Source organism: Bos indicus, chromosome 18 (assembly GCF_029378745.1).
Source record: "Bos indicus isolate NIAB-ARS_2022 breed Sahiwal x Tharparkar chromosome 18, NIAB-ARS_B.indTharparkar_mat_pri_1.0, whole genome shotgun sequence".
NCBI classification, from domain to species: domain Eukaryota; kingdom Metazoa; phylum Chordata; class Mammalia; order Artiodactyla; family Bovidae; genus Bos; species Bos indicus.
The window spans coordinates 55,688,431-55,705,979 of NC_091777.1; the positions used below are offsets into that span (position 1 = coordinate 55,688,431).

Sequence of the window (17,549 nt, forward strand, 5' to 3'; positions counted from 1 at the left end):
GCCGCCGCTCTGCGGAAGAGCGCCCCAAAGTCACGGGAAGGGAACAGTTGCCTCGGATCTACAGGCCTCGGTAGCCAAGCCAGGATGCTGTTTTCTTAGTTCTTCGCCCTCTCCCCGTCGCCCTAATTGGTGAACCAGGAGGTTTCCAAGGTAACCGCGCAGTGGGGCGGATCCTCCTAGGAAGGGAAAACGCAACCCAGAAGTGACGCTATTACCTTGCGCCAGCGGCGAGAGGCTCCGAAGATGGCGGCGCGCAAGGGTCGTCGGCGCACGTGTGAACCTGGGGAGTCTATGGAGACCGAATCCCAAGAAACAGGGTCCAAGGGCCAGGCTCAGGTCTATCTACCTGGCCGGGGACCGCCGCTGCGCGAAGGAGAGGAGCTGGTCATGGACGAGGAGGCCTACGTGCTGTACCACCGAGCACAGACTGGTAGGGCTGGGCACCCGGCATCTTGGGTCCTCACGAAGGAAGAGACTGGAATCTTGGGTCCGGAGGGGAGCTGATCCTGAATCTTTAACTTAAGAGGCTGTTTGAAAGAGAAATTAGGATTTAAGAGGATTGACATCACACTCAAGAGGGCCGAGAACCCGCTGTCCAATCCTAATTTTCCCATCCCTCCTTCCATTCCCAGGCGCCCCCTGTCTCAGCTTCGACATAGTCCGGGATCACCTGGGAGACAACCGGACTGAGCTTCCTCTTACTCTTTACCTGTGTGCTGGGACGCAGGCCGAGAGCGCCCAAAGCAACAGGTAAGAACTGAGGCTTTACAGCGCTAGGGGTGTCTGAGCCTCCAGCTTCCTCTTCCTCAGGACCTAGAAGTCGGGGTTTCCAGCCTCCTCCCTCCCTCCTTCCTAAGGGTCCCGCCATCCGGTGCCAAATTCCTCCCACACCTTCCCCAGATTGATGATGCTTCGGATGCACAATCTGCATGGGACAAAGCCCCCACCACCCGAGGGCAGCGACGACGAGGAGGAGGAGGATGACGAAGAGGATGAAGAAGAGCGGAAGCCTCAGCTGGAGCTGGCTATGGTGCCCCACTATGGAGGCATCAACAGAGTTCGGGTAAATACAGCCCCAGGAGCCTGCCCTGTGTACTCTGGAGTACACCACCCCCCACGTCCATGCCCTTCAGCTTTAAGAAGAGCACTTGGCCCATAGTTTTTTTAATTACTTATGTGTTAATTGTGATTGTTGTCACTATGTTCTAGATGCCATGGGGATGTTTTTTAAAAAGGTTCCTTCCTATTCTGTAGAATGGTGAGAGTTACCAAACTTACTTGGTGGGGCTGATGTGAAGATAAATGGAATAGCCAGTACCCTTATTTCAATAACTGAAATATGGTGATTTTGGGGGTCTAGAAACAGCACTTGGCAGTAACATGAGATCTATGTGTTTTCTGTTATTGCTCAGGGAGTGTCCTGGGCTGTGGGGTCACTTTTGTGATTCGGAGTTATAGCTCCTTCTAATCAGGTCGATGTGAGAATTGAACTAGATGCTCTATGCAATAGTGCTTGGAGCAGTGCTTAGCCCATAGTTTTTGAGAAGTGTTTCCGTTGAGGTATTACTATGTTTCATATACTGCTTTAGACCTGGGGAGTTAACAGGGAGCAAAAGGTCTCTGGCTCCATGAAACTTACATGCCAGGGGGACAGGGGATAAGAAACTAAGCATATGTGTAATGTCCAAAGGTTCTAAGTGTTGTAGAGAAAAATAAAGCAAGGTAAGGGAGTTAGGGTCTTCTGGAACGGGCTTGCTATTTTATTTATTTAGTTAGTTTTTTAGCTGTAATGGGTCTTTGTTGCTGCACTCTGGCTTTCTCTAGTTGCAGCAAGCAGAGACTACTCTTCGTTTCAATGCTCGGGCTTCTCATTGGCAGTGGTGTCTCCTGTTGTGGAGCACAGGCTCTGTGGTGCAAGGGCTTCAGTAGTTACATCGAGTGGGGTCAGCAGCTGACGCTGTCAGGCTCTACAGCACTGGCTCAGGAGCTGTGGAGCACGGGCTTAGTTGCCCTGAGGCATGTGGGATCTTCCCAGACCAGGGATCGGAACAGTGTCCCTTGCACTGCAAAGGCAGATTCCAGAAGCCCCTGGGGTTGCTAGTTTAAACAGTGTGGTCAAGGGAGCATTCACTGATAAGGTGCCCTTTGAACAGAGAGCCACAGGAAGTGAGGGAGTGAAGCAAGGATATCTGTGAGAAGAGGTTTCCCAGCAAGGGACCAAGGAGTGCAAAGGCCCTGGGGCAAACTGATTGAGGAGTTTTGAGGGAAGTTGGGGAGAACAGTGCTGAATGGATGAGGGGGAGAGTGACAGGGTTTGGTGGGTGGGCACGGAGGAAACAGATTGTTAAGGGCTTTGTGGGCCATTGTAAGGACTTGGCTTTTATGTGGGGAGAAACTGGGAGTCACTGGAGGGTTTAGAGCAAAGAGTGGATGGGATCTGACTTGTGTTTTAAAGGGATCCCTCTGTGTGCTGTATTGAGAATAGACTGCAGGGAGGCCAGGGCAGAAGGACAGGGTCCTGTGAGGGGCCAGGACAGGAATGCAGGGAAGGGTGACTTCAGTAGTAGCCTGAGTGATGACAGCAGAGCTACCGAGAAAGGGTTGGAAGTGGTGGCATTTTGGGTGGAAGCGAGGCATAGTGTGAGGAAGGAGAGGCAAGTAGTGAGCCCAAGGTGGCGACCTCCAGGGAGGGGTAGGTGGCAGTGGGCAATTAGGAACTTGGCTTTGGCCTTGGGGTGTCTATAAACAGTCAGTTTGATGTGAGCCTGGAGTTGAGAGAGGTCAGGGCTAGGGGCTACTGGAAACCTTGAGGCTGAACAGGATCTCCTAGTGAGCAAAGGTACACAGGCAGAGAGATCCAGAGACTGGGGCCTGGGACCTGCCTAGACTTAAACAGTTCCAGAGACCAGGAGTCTGAACAGATTTCCGGGGGCTCAATTCTTGGGAGTTCAGGAGTTCTGTCATCCCTCCGCCATCATCTGTACCACAGTGGGGGGAGTTGTCCTGGAGACCAAGTTGGTCTTCAAGTTGTAAGCCTATTCTCGCAAAGGTTTCTGGGAGTTGAAGTCCCAGGCCTGGGTGGGAGGCAGCTCTGGTTCTCAGGGATGAAAGGGCTGTCGTCGTCACGCTGTGCCTCCTGTCCTGCTCACCTCCCCTCCCCTCCCCTCCTCCCTACCCTGCAGGTGTCGTGGCTGGGTGAGGAGCCGGTGGCTGGGGTGTGGTCAGAGAAGGGCCAGGTGGAAGTGTTTGCGCTGCGGCGACTCCTGCAAGTGGTGGATGACCCCCAAGCCCTGGCCACCTTCCTCCGGGATGAGCAGACCCGTGTGAAGCCCATCTTCGCCTTCTCTGGCCACATGGGCGAGGGCTTTGCCCTCGACTGGTCCCCTCGCGTGCCCGGTGAGTCCTGGGGGTGGGTGGGAATGGGATCTGGTGAGCCACAGCTGGCTGAGTGTGACGAGGTCAAGAGTCCCGACTGCCTTTCCCAGGGCGCCTGCTGACCGGTGACTGTCAGAAGAACATCCACCTCTGGACACCAACGGACGGGGGCTCCTGGCACGTGGACCAGCGGCCATTCGTGGGCCACACACGCTCCGTGGAGGACCTGCAGTGGTCCCCAACCGAGGACACAGTAAGGAAGGGCTGGGGGTCTGGACTCCAGGGTCTTGGGGGGAAGGAGGGGGCCGGGGGCAGGTCCAAGTGATGGCGTGGGGCGGGAGGGGCCGACCCACCACTGGTCCCCGGTCTCCAGGGTAGAGCGGGGGTCCACTGGGGTCCCTCCGACTCTGCCCCGTCCAGGTGTTTGCCTCCTGCTCAGCTGACGCCTCCATCCGCATCTGGGACATCCGGGCAGCCCCCAGCAAGGCCTGCATGCTCACCACCGCCACTGCCCACGACGGGGACGTCAACGTCATCAACTGGAGCCACCGGGAGCCCTTCCTGCTCAGCGGCGGGGACGATGGAGCCCTCAAGGTCTGGGACCTGCGGCAGTTCAAGGTACCGTCCCAGCCGGACCCCTGGGGCGGGAAGAGCTCCCAGCGGCCACTAGGATTTGTGGGTTTTCCCTTCTGAGATGGCTTATACGCCAGAGCTGGCAAGGCCCTGCCATCAGAACTGGGATCCCATCAGAACTGGGATACTGATGAGGAAACAGGGTCAGGAAGGCTTGGGGCTGCTGTGGGGTTGTTCCCTCTACCATCTGGAGAGCTGACTGGAGGAACAGGGCTGGGCCGAGCAGAGACTACAACTCCCATCTGCCTGAGGGGAGCCGTGCACCGGCCATGCTGCCTAGGCTCAAGGGCTCAGGGATTGTAGGTGGATTTCATAGGATCAGCTGAGAACAGAGCTCAGCTTAGTCATGCTGGGAGCAGGCGTGGAGGCCCAGAGGGATGGAAAGAGATAGGATGTAATCGCCAGCTTTGTGGTGACTCTGCGGAGCTGAGAGGAGCTCCGGGCCTTCCCCTGGACAAAGCCATGACTCCATACACCTTGGGCCTTCCCAGGATCGTCTTTTTACTCCCCCTCCAGTGTAATGAGTTCTACAGAATCAGCCCTGGGGAAGCTTCTTGACGTGGATTCCAGCCCCCTTCCCCCTCCCAGGCAGGTGCATGGACAGGTGGATCGCAGGGCCACGTTGAAACGTTGGAACCACCCCTCCAAGTTAGAGACATGCCGATCCCCCCCAGCAGCTGTGCTTTTAGTAAAAGTGCTTTTCTTTGCATCTGCTTTCTCTCGAGCCTGGGAGTCGTGCCTGTGCCCCCATTAAGGATTTCTAGAATCACTGGGGAGAGCACTTAGAAAACCCAGCCTTCTGGGCAGGGGAGGTGGGGGAACATTTTAATTTTTTTTAATTTACTTTTAAAAATTTGTTTCAAAGACCCAATTTTATTTATTTATTTTGGCTGCATGTCATGTGGGATCTTAGTTCTCCAGCCAAACAGGGTTTGAAGTGGCTCCCCTTGTATTGGAAGCGCAGAGTCTTAACCACCAGGGAGTCCCCCACACCTTCCTTTTACAGGGAAGGAGGCGGAAGCAGGCCCAGGTAGGAGCAGGGGTTGGGGAGTTGTGACCTGGAGCTGGGAGGGGCTTCTTTGCAGGTGAAGCCACAACTCCCAGACCCTGGGGCACTACCCCTTTATTATCAGCTGTACTCTGCCCTCCATCCCTTTCAGAGACCCTGGGTCTTTGGAGGCTGGAGGGGTGAAGGTCTGGCTGAACCCTAAGGCTGGAGAGGGGTAGGGGGCTCTGCCTGGGTCACCCCTGGAGTCAGGCTGAGGGACTCAGACACCCTGACTCCCATCTTCCCATAGTCTGGCTCCCCAGTGGCCACCTTCAAGCAGCACGTGGCCCCCGTGACCTCCGTCGAGTGGCACCCCCAGGACAGTGGGGTCTTTGCAGCCTCGGGTGCGGACAACCAGATTACACAGTGGGACCTGGCCGTGGAGCGGGACCCCGAGGCCGGTGACGCAGAGACGGACCCGGGGCTGGCAGACCTCCCCCAGCAGCTGCTGTTCGTGCACCAGGGCGAAACAGACCTGAAGGAGCTGCACTGGCACCCGCAGTGCCCCGGGGTGCTGGTCAGCACCGCCCTGTCGGGCTTCACTGTCTTCCGCACCATCAGCGTCTGAGCTTGGTCTGGCCGAGTCTGTCTGGTCCTCCACTTACTTGGAACTGAAGTTGAAGTTCATCGTTTCCCTGGAAGGGACTCATTCAGATCTGCTGGCCAGCGCCTCTCCAAAAGGACTTGGTTTGGCCTTTGGCCACCATGATGGATTCTGTTTGACTTACTGTTCTTTGCAAGGACTTGGTTTGGTCCAGTGCCCCTCTTGCTAAGAGAGGCGGTTTGACTCATGGCTCTAAAAATAAGACTCGGTTTGCTCCCCTTGATTCCTCCAGCCGAAGCACTTGGGTTGACCCATGGCCCTGTAAAACCACTGCAGTTGCCTCCAGTGAACCCTCCGACCCAAAGACTTGGGTCAACCCAGTGAGCCCCACCTGTCAGAAGAGTCCATGAGCCCATTTCCCAGATGGGCCTGGTGTGGCCTGTGTTGCTGTGGGTATTTTGTCAGCTGCAGGCCCTAGGCTTGACTCTTTGATCTCTCTGCCACTGGTCTCCCTCAGGGAACTCAAGTGCCTTAGAGTGGCTGGACCAAATTTGAGGTGTGGGTTCCTCCAGCAGAATTTGGTGTGGCCCTTGTCTTTCTGCCAGCTGGGTTTGACTGGGTGGAGCCTTCTCCCCTCCCAGAGACAGGCATTGTGCAGGGGGGAATTCAGGAGCTCTTGAGGGGCAATAAAGAACCAGAATAGAGCCCGAATTGTGGAGGCTGGTCCTTCTGGCAGCAGTCTCATGAGGAAACAAGGAGGAGGGAGGGTTTGGCACCTGGCTGTCCTTGGACTGCTGGGTCCAGCCCTCAGCCCCTTGGCGCTCTCTGGTTCTGCCTCTCCTAAATTTTATTCCATCTGGAATGCACCCCAGGTCTCTTGGTGGGGAAGAGTCATCTCATGTGTACCCCCGCATGCTGAGACTTCATCTCAGGGGGAACCAGGGAGCCCCTGTCTCTCATCCTTCCGCCCCTGCCCTCGTCATCACTTTCTCCCCATTTCTTTGTTCCCTCGACTGTGTCCCCATCTTTCCGCATCTCCTGGCCCCCAGGCTCTGTCTCCGCGCCCCCTCCCCCCGTGTCTCTCCTCCGCCACCGCTGTCTCCTCTCCAGCCTGCTTGGGCCGCAGCCCAGCCGTCCTGCCTGGCCATCCTCCCTGGCTCCCCCTCTGCGGCTCTGAGCTGGCCCCACCCCCTGCCCCCCCTCTCGGGCTAGGACTCCTCTCATCCGCCCGTGAGCACAGAGGTCGGGGGCCCGGGACGGGCCGCAGCACCCACAGAGGCCTTTCCTTGGCCCGAGCAGAGGAGCCCCCAGCAGAGGGCATGGGGGTGGGCTGCCCCACCAGGTATGTGCCTCCACGCAGACACCCTGGGCAGGGGTCCTGGCTTTGAGAGCTGGCCCCCGCCTCCCCGCACCATCTTCCTCGCTCAGACGTCTGCCCCAGCGCCCCCACCCTATCCTCCTGGGTCCTCATCCCCCAGATCTGGTGCCCCCAGCTCAGCCCATCTCCATTTTCGGCCTTATTTTCACTGCCTGCCCCCCACCCTCATCCTGCGTCTCTTCTTGTCCCATCTTCATCTCCCATCTGGTCCGTCTCTCCTTTTCCTAAGATGGGATCTCTGCTTGTCTTTGCCCGGTTGCTCCTAGTTCCGCCTGCCTCTTTTCTGTCTCCCATTCTGTCCTCTTGGGTGCCTGTGGCGGTGGGGAGGTCCTCTGTCCTTTCCTCAGGACAGCCTCTCCCTGCGCATCTCTTACCCTCTGTACTCTGGTCTGTCTGCAGTCTCCACGCTACACCCCCTCCTGGCAGTTTCTGCCCTCCAACCTGCTGTTGCTCAGGCCCCACTGGGGAGTGGGGGGAGGGTCGTGGGGGGAACAGCCAGGGTCTCACGGAGCATGTGAAAATGCTTCTATGGCGGGGGGCAGGGGGGCAGCCCCTGGGCGGGGCTTCTCAGCCCCAGATTAGACAGTGACTTTGAAACGAAGTTGACGCACCTTAAGCCCCATGTCGCCTTTATATGGAAACATTAAGCTGCTCTCCCAGGTCAGGAAGAGGCGGGGGGAGGGCTTGAGGCTCTGGATCCGCTTCCCTCGGATCCTGCTGTCGGTGATGGGAGGTGCGTGGGCCCCGAGGCAGAACCCCATCCCAGCTCTCAGGGCCATGCTGGATGCTGACGGGACCCCGCAGAGGTGAAAGGCGTCCCCACCCCCACCCCCAGCCTGCCTCTTGAAATGGACAAGATCACGTCTGTCTCTCAGGGCTGAGGGTAACAACGGGAGGATTTAGGGAAACGAGATCCTGGGTTGGAAAGGCTCAGGACTCAAACCGGCAGCCCACCCCCAGCACTTCATGACTCTGGCCGGATCTCTGAGTCCGCTCCCCAACCTGTGAAGCGGGGTGATGATCTTGACTTCCCAGCATCCTGAGCAGCCAAGGTGAGCCCAGAGGGTGGGCTGCAGAATTCTGGGAGCTTGGCAAGGCTGGGGACCAAGGTGCTCAGGAAACAAGGGCGAGTGATGAGGTGGTCTGTGGTCCAGTCTGGCGCTCAGGCTTGGGCACCAGGAAGGCTGGATGGGAGTCCAGGGTCTGCCGTTTCTTGACTGAGAGAGCTGGGACAGGAGACGAACCTCAGTGCCTCCGTTTGCTTTCCCATCAGAAACAGAATCCCAACACCCATCGGTGTGGGTGTGAGGAGGCCCCCACCCATCACCCCCCTCCTGCATCATGTCATCAGGTGGCCTCTGAAAGGGGACTAGTGGGTAGTGAGGACTCTGAGCAAGAGGGGGCTGCAAATGGTAACATTTGCCTGTATTCTAACCTCAGACCTGCCCCCTTCGACAGCCTCAGTTGCCGCTGCTTGGAAGAACAGTCTCTAATGCCCAGAAAGTTGAGGGTGTGAAAAGAGTTGGGGCACATTGTGGGCTGTGCACACAACCAGGTCTGCTGACTGGAGCCTCAGCTTTGCCTGTGTAGAGTGGGCCTAAGAAATGCCCATGTTGGGGGTGGAGACTGGGTGGTCACAGACAGCAGTGCAGAGCAGCGGGGCAGGGGAGTAGGTACATGTCAGTGTTGAACTTGACAGCAACTAACAACTCATTCTTCATGGAGAAAGTGCCCCCAGCAACCAGGCAAAGACAAGTAGAGATCCTTGTCGGGAGGCCCATAAGCACCCTAGAGCCTGGCACAGGGAGTTCATTGTACCTAGGTGCTTGGTAGGTGTTGATGGAACTGGGATGCAAAACGTTTAACCCCTAGCCCAGACAGGTCCCTGAAGTCCCAACACCACAGGGCCAAATGTGGTGCAGCTGCTGGAGGGCAATGCGGTCTACAGGTCCAGGCGGGCCCCTTCCCTCCTCTGCGTCCCCCTGGTTCAGCTAAGATTCCCTCACATTTCTCAGATAAGGGAACTGAAGCTCAGGAAGAAATGTGACTTGCCACCATTCATATAGCTTGTAAGTGCCTGAGCTGGGATTCAGCCTAGAACTGCCTGATTCAAAAGCCCAAGTTCGTTCTTCTGGATTCCTTTTTAAGGATTTTTTTTTTTTTTTTAATCCCCATTCCACAGATGAGCAACCTCAGGCTCCCAAAATTGAAGCAGGTGGTCCCAGGGCACATACTGGGTCAGCAACTGAGCCAGGATGGGAACCTGGGTCTATATAACTTGATCCTGACCTTGATAAAATCCAACATCCCCATTTTACAGCTGAGGAAACAGATTTAGAAAGGTTTCCCCATGATCTGAAAGTCAGGGCTGAGCCTGGGTTTTATTGTGCTTGTTTTTCATAACAGTTTCATTGAAGTGTAATCCACATACCATACAATTCACACATTAAAGTGTACGATTGGGTGGTTTTTAGTATATTCAGAGTTGTGCGACCATGTTATTCAGTTGCCAAGTCGTGTCCAACTCTTTGAGACCCCATGGACTGCAGCGTGCTGCGTGGTGTGTACCCATCATTGCTATCTATTTTAGAACATTGTCATCACCCCAATAAGAAATCCCATTCCTCTGGCTATTGCTTCCCAATTGCCCCATCTCTCCAGTCCCGTACACCACTAGTCTAATTTCTCAGCTTAACAGATTTGCCCGTGCTGGGTATTTCATTTAAGTGGAAATAGGGGTCGCTGAGAGTCAGACACAACTGAGCGACTTCACTTTCATTTATCACTTTCATGCGTTGGAGAAGGAAATGGCAACCCACTCCAGTGTTCTTGCCTGGAGAATCCCAGGGACGGTGGAGCCTGGTGGGCTGCCGTCTATGGGGTCTCACAGAGTCGGACACGACTGAAGCGACTTAGCAATAGTAGCATACAATATATGGTCTTTAGTGACTAGCTTCTTTCACTTCACATGGTGTTTTCAGGGTTCATCCACATTGTAACATCTATCACTTTTTTGTCTTTTAGTTACTGGGTAGTAGTCTATTGTGTGGACAGACCACATTTTATTCATTCATTCATCAATTGATGGATATTTGGGCTGCTTCCATCTTTTGGCTGTTGTGAATAATGCGGCTGTGAATATCTGTGTACAGTGTGTGGACACTTGTTTTTAATGCCCTTGGGTAGATACTTGTGTGTGGAATTGTAACTCTCCATTTAAGGAACTGCCAGACCATTTTCCACACCAGCTGTGCAATTTTACATTCCACCAGTAACAATAGGAAGGTGCCAGTTTCTCCACATCCTTGGTAACACTTTTCTGTTTTGTTTTTTCTTGTTCTTATAGCCATCCTAAGTGAGTATGAAGTGGTAACTCATTTTGGTTTTGATTTGCATTTCCCGGATGGCATAATGATGTCAATTATCTTTTCCTATGTTTATTGACTATTTGTACAGTTGACCCTTGAACAACATGGGGGTTGGGGGTGCCAACTCTCTCCACAGTCAAAATTCCAAGTATAACGTTATTATTTATTTCTTTTATTTGCTGCATCGGGTCTCAGTTGTGTCATCCAAGATCTCTCCTCGTGGCGCAAGGCCTCCCTAGTTGTGGTGCTTATGCTTGTTGCTCTGCATCATGGGAGATCTTAGTTCCCTGACCAGGGATGGAAGCGGGTCACCTGCACTGCAATGCAGATTTTCAACTGGACCACCAGGAAAATCCCTGAGTATAAACTAGAGTTGATCCTCTATATCCATGGTTCTGAATCCAAGGATTCAACTGACCACGGAACATGTAGTACGACTCTACGATTTATTTTTAAAAATCTGCATATAAGTGGAACCATGCAGTTCAAACCCATATTGTTCAAGGGTCAACTATATCTTTTTGGAGAAATGTCTACTCAGATCCTTTGCCCATTTTAAAATTGGGTTGTCTGTTTCTTATTGAGTTATAAGGCCTCTTTATATGTTGTGGATACAAATTTTTTAGATATGATTTGCAAATTTTTTTTCCCATTAGCAGACGGTCTTTTCACTTTCATCTTAGGGTCCTTGGAAGCACAAGAGTTTTTCATTCTGATGAAGTTCAAGTTGTCTGTCGTCTTTTTTTCCTTTTGTCGTTTGTGCGTCCTGACCTATAGGTGACCTTAGAGCCCCGGCTCATCTCTCCAAGCTGACTCCATACAGATCAGCAGTTACCATTCAGTCTTTTTTAAAATTTTTATTGCATTATAGTTGACTCACAATATTGTGTTAGTTTCAGGTATACAGCAAAGTGGTTCAGTTATATATGTATACTTTTTCTGGTTCTTTTCCATTATAGGTTATTACAAGATACTGAATATAGTTCCCTGTGCTATACAGTAGGTCCTTGTTGTTTATCTCTTTTATATATAGTAGTATGTATCTGTTAATCCCAAACTCCAATTTTATCCACTCCCCAACCCTCACCCCATCTCCACTCCTTTCCCTTTTGGTGACTCTAAGTCTGTTTTCTTTGTGACTGCTTAGTCTTTTACTTTATGAGTCTGGACTCTGGATCTGGGCTGCTAGCACTCAAACCCCAGCTTATTCAGCCATGACCTTGGGCAAGTTAAATGTTCTGTACCTGTTTCCTCGTCTGTAAAACGGCGATGATGTTTATGCTGCTGGAGGTTCAAATATCTAAATTCATGTGAAGTGCTCACAACACTGGCTCTAATAACTGAAGTGCTTGTTGTAACACAGTACTGCCACCACTATAGTTGTGTTGTTGTTGTTGTTGCTACACAAATGTTTCCTATAGTATTACCATCAGTGTTGTCGATTCTGTTCTGATCTTCCGCCCATTTGCCAGATGAGGCCACTAAGGCCCAGGAAGTATCCCTGGCCAGTGAGCCCCACCCCTCCCCCATTCCTGGCACTCTTGACGTGGCTGCCCGTTTCTTGTCCCCGCAGGTTCGGGGCGCCCGCCCCCTGCTAGGCCAAGTGGAGGGGGTGTCCCCGCCCAATGGGCCTGGCCAGGGCCCTGCGCCGCCTCAGCGGCGCCCTGGAGTCTGGAGACGACAGGGCGGGCGATGAGGAGGAAGCGGGGCCGGGGCTGTGCCACAACGGGTGGGCGCCAGCACAGTCGCCGGTGGGGCGGCGCCGCGGGCGCTTCGTCAAGAAGGACGGGCACTGCAACGTGCGCTTCGTGAACCTGGGCGGCCAGGGCGCGCGCTACCTGAGCGACCTGTTCACCACGTGCGTGGACGTGCGCTGGCGCTGGATGTGCCTGCTCTTCTCCTGCTCCTTCCTCGCTTCCTGGCTGCTCTTCGGCCTGGCCTTCTGGCTCATCGCCTCCCTGCACGGCGACCTGACTGCCCCGCCGCCGCCCGCACCCTGCTTCTCGCAGGTGGCCAGCTTCCTGGCCGCCTTCCTCTTCGCGCTGGAGACGCAGACGTCCATCGGCTACGGCGTGCGCAGCGTCACCGAGGAGTGCCCGGCCGCCGTGGCCGCCGTGGTGCTCCAGTGCATCGCCGGCTGCGTGCTAGACGCCTTCGTCGTGGGCGCCGTCATGGCCAAGATGGCCAAGCCCAAGAAGCGCAACGAGACGCTGGTCTTCAGCGAGAACGCCGTCGTGGCGCTGCGCGACCGCCGCCTCTGCCTCATGTGGCGCGTCGGCAACCTGCGCCGCAGTCATCTCGTTGAGGCCCACGTGCGGGCCCAGCTACTGCAGGTGCGAGTCGGCCCCGAGGCAGGCCACGCCCCCTGGTGGGCGGGCCCCTCCGCGAGGTCTGGGAGTGGGAGCCGCGGGGAATGGTGGGAGTTGTAGGTCTACGGAGCAAGTGTGCGTGGAGCCTGGAAGGGACTTCGACTACAATTCCCAGCAGTCTCTCGGGCAGGACACCTTCTGCCTCTCCTTGAGGGCTGAGGATGGTTCCCAAAGCTCTGTGGGAAGTGTAAACCCAAGAGAAAGGTCTCTGATCATTTCTTCCTGGAAGCCTAGACCTGAGACCAGATTTTGAGACTTAAAGAGTCCCCTGGGACTTGCCCTGCCCCCGTGGAATTGTGGGAAATGCAGGCCTGCGAGGGCCACTTCTGATCGGTAAAGACTCTAAACGACAATTCCCAAAAGGCTCTGGGGGCAGGGAAAGCGCCCACACAGGTTGGTCTGAAGAGGAGTTGTCGTTTTGCTGGTGATGTAAACCACGGCTCAGGTTTACGATCCCCAGCCAGTGTTGTACAGAGAGGGGACTGTGACGGAGGTCAGGCTCCTACGGGCTTGTGGGAGATGCAGGCCTGAGGATGGGGTGCTACTCACACCTGCAGAGCCAGGGAAGACAATTCTCTGTGGCCTCTGGGTGTGTGGTCCTGCAGCATTTGTGGGAGCCTTCATTTTCCACCTCAGGGGCCCAGACTTTCCCACCAGCCTCCTGCTCAGAGAAGTACAGGGCAGGGGGTTGGGAAACTCTAATGTTAGCGTCTCTGCTGCTAAGTCGCTTCAGTCGTGTCCGACTCCGTGTGACCCCAGAGACGGCAGCCCACCAGGCTCCCCCGTCCCTGGGATTCTCCAGGCAAGAACACTGGAGTGGGTTGCCATTTCTCAGCAAAAAACAAAAGCAAAACTACAATTCCCATTGGCCCCTGGGGCAATGGCTCCCTCTGGCACCCTAATAAAAGAGCCTTAGTGTTTCTAGAATTGTAGTCAAACTGCCCAAACAAATTCTGGGGTAGTAGCAGCTCCTGCCCCAGTACAGTTCAACCCTTAAGTTGAACGCAGGGTTGGGGCTGGAGTTGGATGAGAAGAGGACAGGGTTGTGGTGGGAACTACAACTCCCAGCAGCCTCTAAGGATTCACGTAGATATTGGCAAGAGAATGGAGCCCCATTCTCCACTTCTCTCTCCTGCTTGACTGAAATCCAGAGATTCATGACCAGGAGGGACACTGTCTCTCCCAGAAGTCTGTGGGGGCATTGACAGGACTTGGTAGGTGGGTATGGAACCAATGGGTAGGTGTGGTGAAACTGCCGATACCTGGCGTGGGGTTAGGCTTCCACCCACAGAAATATACAGACACACAAGGGGATGGAGGTAGTTGGGTTGAGGAGTGGGCGAGAGAATATCCCAGGGACTAGACTGAGGCAACGGTAAAACAGGCAGAACATAAGCATAGCTTCTGTTGGACTTAGATTGTCATCCTGGTTTATCTTTCTCTGGCCATATAATGAAAGCCATTTTTCTATCCCTCTCTTCCTTCTCCAATTGCTTTCGGATGTGATTCTTATCATCTGTTGTCTCTTTAACTGTTTCTGTCTTGCTGATTTCTGTGGCTCTGTGCCAATGTCACTCTGTCACTATCTTTTTCTCTCCCCTGGCTTTCTCCGATTTCCTTCCCCAAACCCTCTCTGAGTGTCTGTCTACCCACCGCCCCCCTTCCTCTGGGCTTCCGTCCTCACCTTCCTGGACCACCATCTCCCTCTCTCTGGGTCTGTGTCCTCCTCTTTCTGCATCACCATCTCCCTCTCTCTGGGTCTGTGTCCTCCTCCTTCTGCATCACCATCCCTCTCTCTCTGGGTCTGTGTTCTCTCTGTACCCCTACCCCTACTGGCCTCTGCCCTCCTCTTCTTCTGCACGTCTATCCCCTCCTCTCGCTACCTCTATCTGCATTCATCTCTCTGCTCCCTGCTGTCTTTGGCCACCCGCCTTTTGCTGCAGCCTCGAGTGACCCCGGAGGGTGAGTACATACCTCTGGACCACCAGGATGTGGACGTGGGCTTTGATGGTGGCACTGATCGCATCTTCCTTGTGTCTCCCATCACCATCGTGCATGAGATTGACTCCGCCAGTCCTCTCTACGAACTAGGACGGGCTGAGCTGGCCCGGGCTGACTTTGAGCTGGTGGTCATTCTCGAGGGCATGGTCGAGGCCACAGCTATGACCACACAGTGTCGCTCTTCCTACCTCCCTGGTGAGCTGCTCTGGGGCCATCGTTTCGAGCCAGTCCTCTTCCAGCGTGGCTCTCAGTACGAGGTCGACTATCGCCACTTCCATCGCACTTATGAGGTCCCAGGGACGCCTGTCTGTAGCGCCAAGGAGCTGGATGAACGGGCAGAGCGTGCCTCCCAGAGCCCCAAGTCTGGCTTCCCCAGCTCTCTGGCAGCATTCTGCTATGAGAACGAACTTGCTCTGAGCTGCTGCCAGGAAGAAGATGAGGAAGAGGAGGCCACGGAGGGGGATGCGGCAGAGGCAGAGGACAAGGCTGCCAGCCCCCAAGTTCTCACACCAACCCTGGCGCTAACCTTGCCCCCATGACGCAAGCTGGCATCCCCTTATTTGCACCCCTTTCCCAGAGGTAGCAAGATGGAGAGTTTGGGCCCTCTCCTGGGGTGGAGGCAGGTGTTTCCTAAGACCAACAGGCCTGCTGAGTAAATTATTAGCTGGTGATGTTCTGCCATGCCTAGTGGACCCATCATGAACATACTGGAGGGACCTTAATTCCTCTGAATTCTGTGCTCCCTCCTGAGACCCACTTGTCATTCCAATTCCTGAGTCTCGCTAGAGATAAGGGACCCAGAATTCTGGACCCCTCAAGAGGCGAGGACTGGTAATTCTAGATTCCTCTAGATGGCTGGTTTGGTTTGTTAAGCAGGATCATGAAATGAGGTATAGACTGCCTCCAGGGGAAGAAGTCAGCTGTCTCAAGTAGCAACAGAGATCCAGAATTCATTGGCCTGAACTGACTTTAGATTCAAGGGACTGTTGCTTCTCGACTCAGTTGACTCCATAGCAAATCACTTTTTCTAGGTGACCTAAGGAGGGGAAGTTATGGGATGCTCCCAAGAGTTTAAGACTATACTGATTGACCAATGACAAAGACTGTTGATTGTAAGTCAAGGAAAGACTGTGGCTCCAGAAAACCCCAGAGTTGAGATTCTGTGAATCCAGATTGGCTACAGAGGCCACCACTGGGGGTTCTAGAGCAGCTTTGACCTGAGAGTTGGACTATTCCAGAAACTAACGAGTTATGTCTCTAGAATGCACAAAACAGTGGAGAGCCTGTAGGTCTACAAGGACTAAAGTGACAGCCTGGGGATTCTTGATAGGCGACAACTCCAGACCCACTGGTGGTAGAACATCGAACCAAACAGAGATGCAAGGCTTCATGATCATCAAGCTTTGTGTCTTTTTTTAAGTGCCATTCTAGAATATCCAAAGGAATCAAGATTCTGTGACTCTAGACTGATCACAGTCAGGGAAGGATTGGCAGTGATGACGTCAGATTTGCTGGTTCCAGCTTGCCCAGTGGAGTGGAGAATATTGATGAGGATAGATGACTTCTTTGTGGTTCTGTGATGCCAAAAGGAGTCAAGGCTCCAGGGACCCAGAGTTGTCTGTTGTCAATCTGGAAGCTCTAATCAACTCCTGGAACGTGGCTGTTCGAGGAGGTGGACTTGGGACTTGACCAGCAGCATTGCTGGGCTGACCTAGAAGGTGAGGGCCCAGACGAGATCCTGTGGGTAACAGGGCTGGATATTGGGTAAGGGAAGGGAGAGGCCCAAGGCTGCTGAGTCTACAGTGCTCTGGAATCTTCCATCTAGTGATGTGTCTCTATTTCTTAAAGATGTTATACATATATGTATTATATATATATATAATATGAATAAAGATATCTATCTATTTTTTTTCCTGTGGTTCCTACAGTAGGGTTAGAAACTGAGCTTGAGGAAGTGGAATGGAGTCCTTCATAAGGATCCAGAAAGTTCTGCTCTGAATCCCAACTCTGCCCCAACTGAGTGTGTGGCTTTGAGCAAATCACCCCCTCTCTCCTCACCTCAGTTTGTGCTGTGCTGTGCAAGTCACTTCAGTCTGCAAGGACTATCTGACTCTTTGCGACCCTATGGACTGTAGCCCTCCACTCTCCTCTGTCCATGGGATTCTCCAGCCAAGAATACTGGAGTAGGTTGCATGCCCTCCTCCAGGGGATCTTCCTGACCCAGGGATTGAACCCCCTTCTCTCACATCTCCTGCACTGGCAGGTGGGTTCTTTACCACTAGCACCACAGGGAAGCCCCCACCTCAGTTTTCCCATCCATAAAAACGGCATTGGAACTTGAAGTTGTCCAAGGGCCTTTCCACTAGCATTATTCTTCACTGAGGGTAGAATGGGGGTCTTGGAGATACCCAGTCCACCACCCCCACCAGATGCTGGAATGCCTGGCCTTCTGGGGGCAACGGGGATAGCAGATACTCTCAGAAGCTAGGTCTGAACTTGGATGCCTGCATGACAGGGCAGGCAAGGGAGAATATGGGTTGTGGCTAAGGGCCAGAATCACCTCCTTTCTGGCCCAGCTTGGAGGAGCAGGGGAAGGAGGAGTTACCTCTGAATGTCAGGGGAATGTATGTCTTTAGGGAGGCTTGTCCCCCAGGTCAAATTATTGGGAACCCCAGTGGTGTGTCTGGGAGTATGCTTCTGGGGTACATGCTGCTAAGTTGCTTCAGTCATGTCCGACTCTGTGCAACCCCATAGACGGCAGCCCATCAGGCTCCGCTGTCCCTGGGATTCTCCAGGCAAGGACACTGGAGTGGGTTGCCATTTCCTTCTCCAA

At 54.0% G+C, this 17,549-nt stretch overlaps 2 protein-coding genes across 3 annotated transcripts; both read left to right on the plus strand.

The window, feature by feature from the left end:
* The first annotated feature begins 22 nt into the window (after positions 1 to 22).
* Positions 23 to 6,311, plus strand: GRWD1 (glutamate rich WD repeat containing 1). Of its 2 annotated transcripts, XM_019979952.2 has the most exons (8): positions 26 to 150; positions 226 to 430; positions 633 to 750; positions 901 to 1,063; positions 3,183 to 3,396; positions 3,486 to 3,628; positions 3,796 to 3,993; positions 5,307 to 6,311. In XM_019979952.2, the coding sequence occupies exons 2-8, from the start codon at positions 244 to 246 to the stop codon at positions 5,622 to 5,624; spliced, it is 1,341 nt and encodes a 446-aa protein (XP_019835511.2). In that variant the 5' UTR covers positions 26 to 150; positions 226 to 243; the 3' UTR covers positions 5,625 to 6,311. The 2 variants fall into 2 exon arrangements, with proteins under 2 accessions (XP_019835510.2, XP_019835511.2); XM_019979951.2 differs by having other exon boundaries at positions 23 to 430.
* A 139-nt stretch (positions 6,312 to 6,450) lies between these two features.
* On the plus strand, positions 6,451 to 16,589 carry KCNJ14 (potassium inwardly rectifying channel subfamily J member 14). The gene is made up of 3 exons (XM_070771400.1): positions 6,451 to 6,942; positions 11,920 to 12,679; positions 14,659 to 16,589. Exons 2-3 carry the CDS (start codon positions 11,972 to 11,974, stop codon positions 15,253 to 15,255), a joined length of 1,305 nt encoding a protein of 434 aa, XP_070627501.1. The 5' UTR covers positions 6,451 to 6,942; positions 11,920 to 11,971; the 3' UTR covers positions 15,256 to 16,589.
* Positions 16,590 to 17,549: the final 960 nt, after the last annotated feature.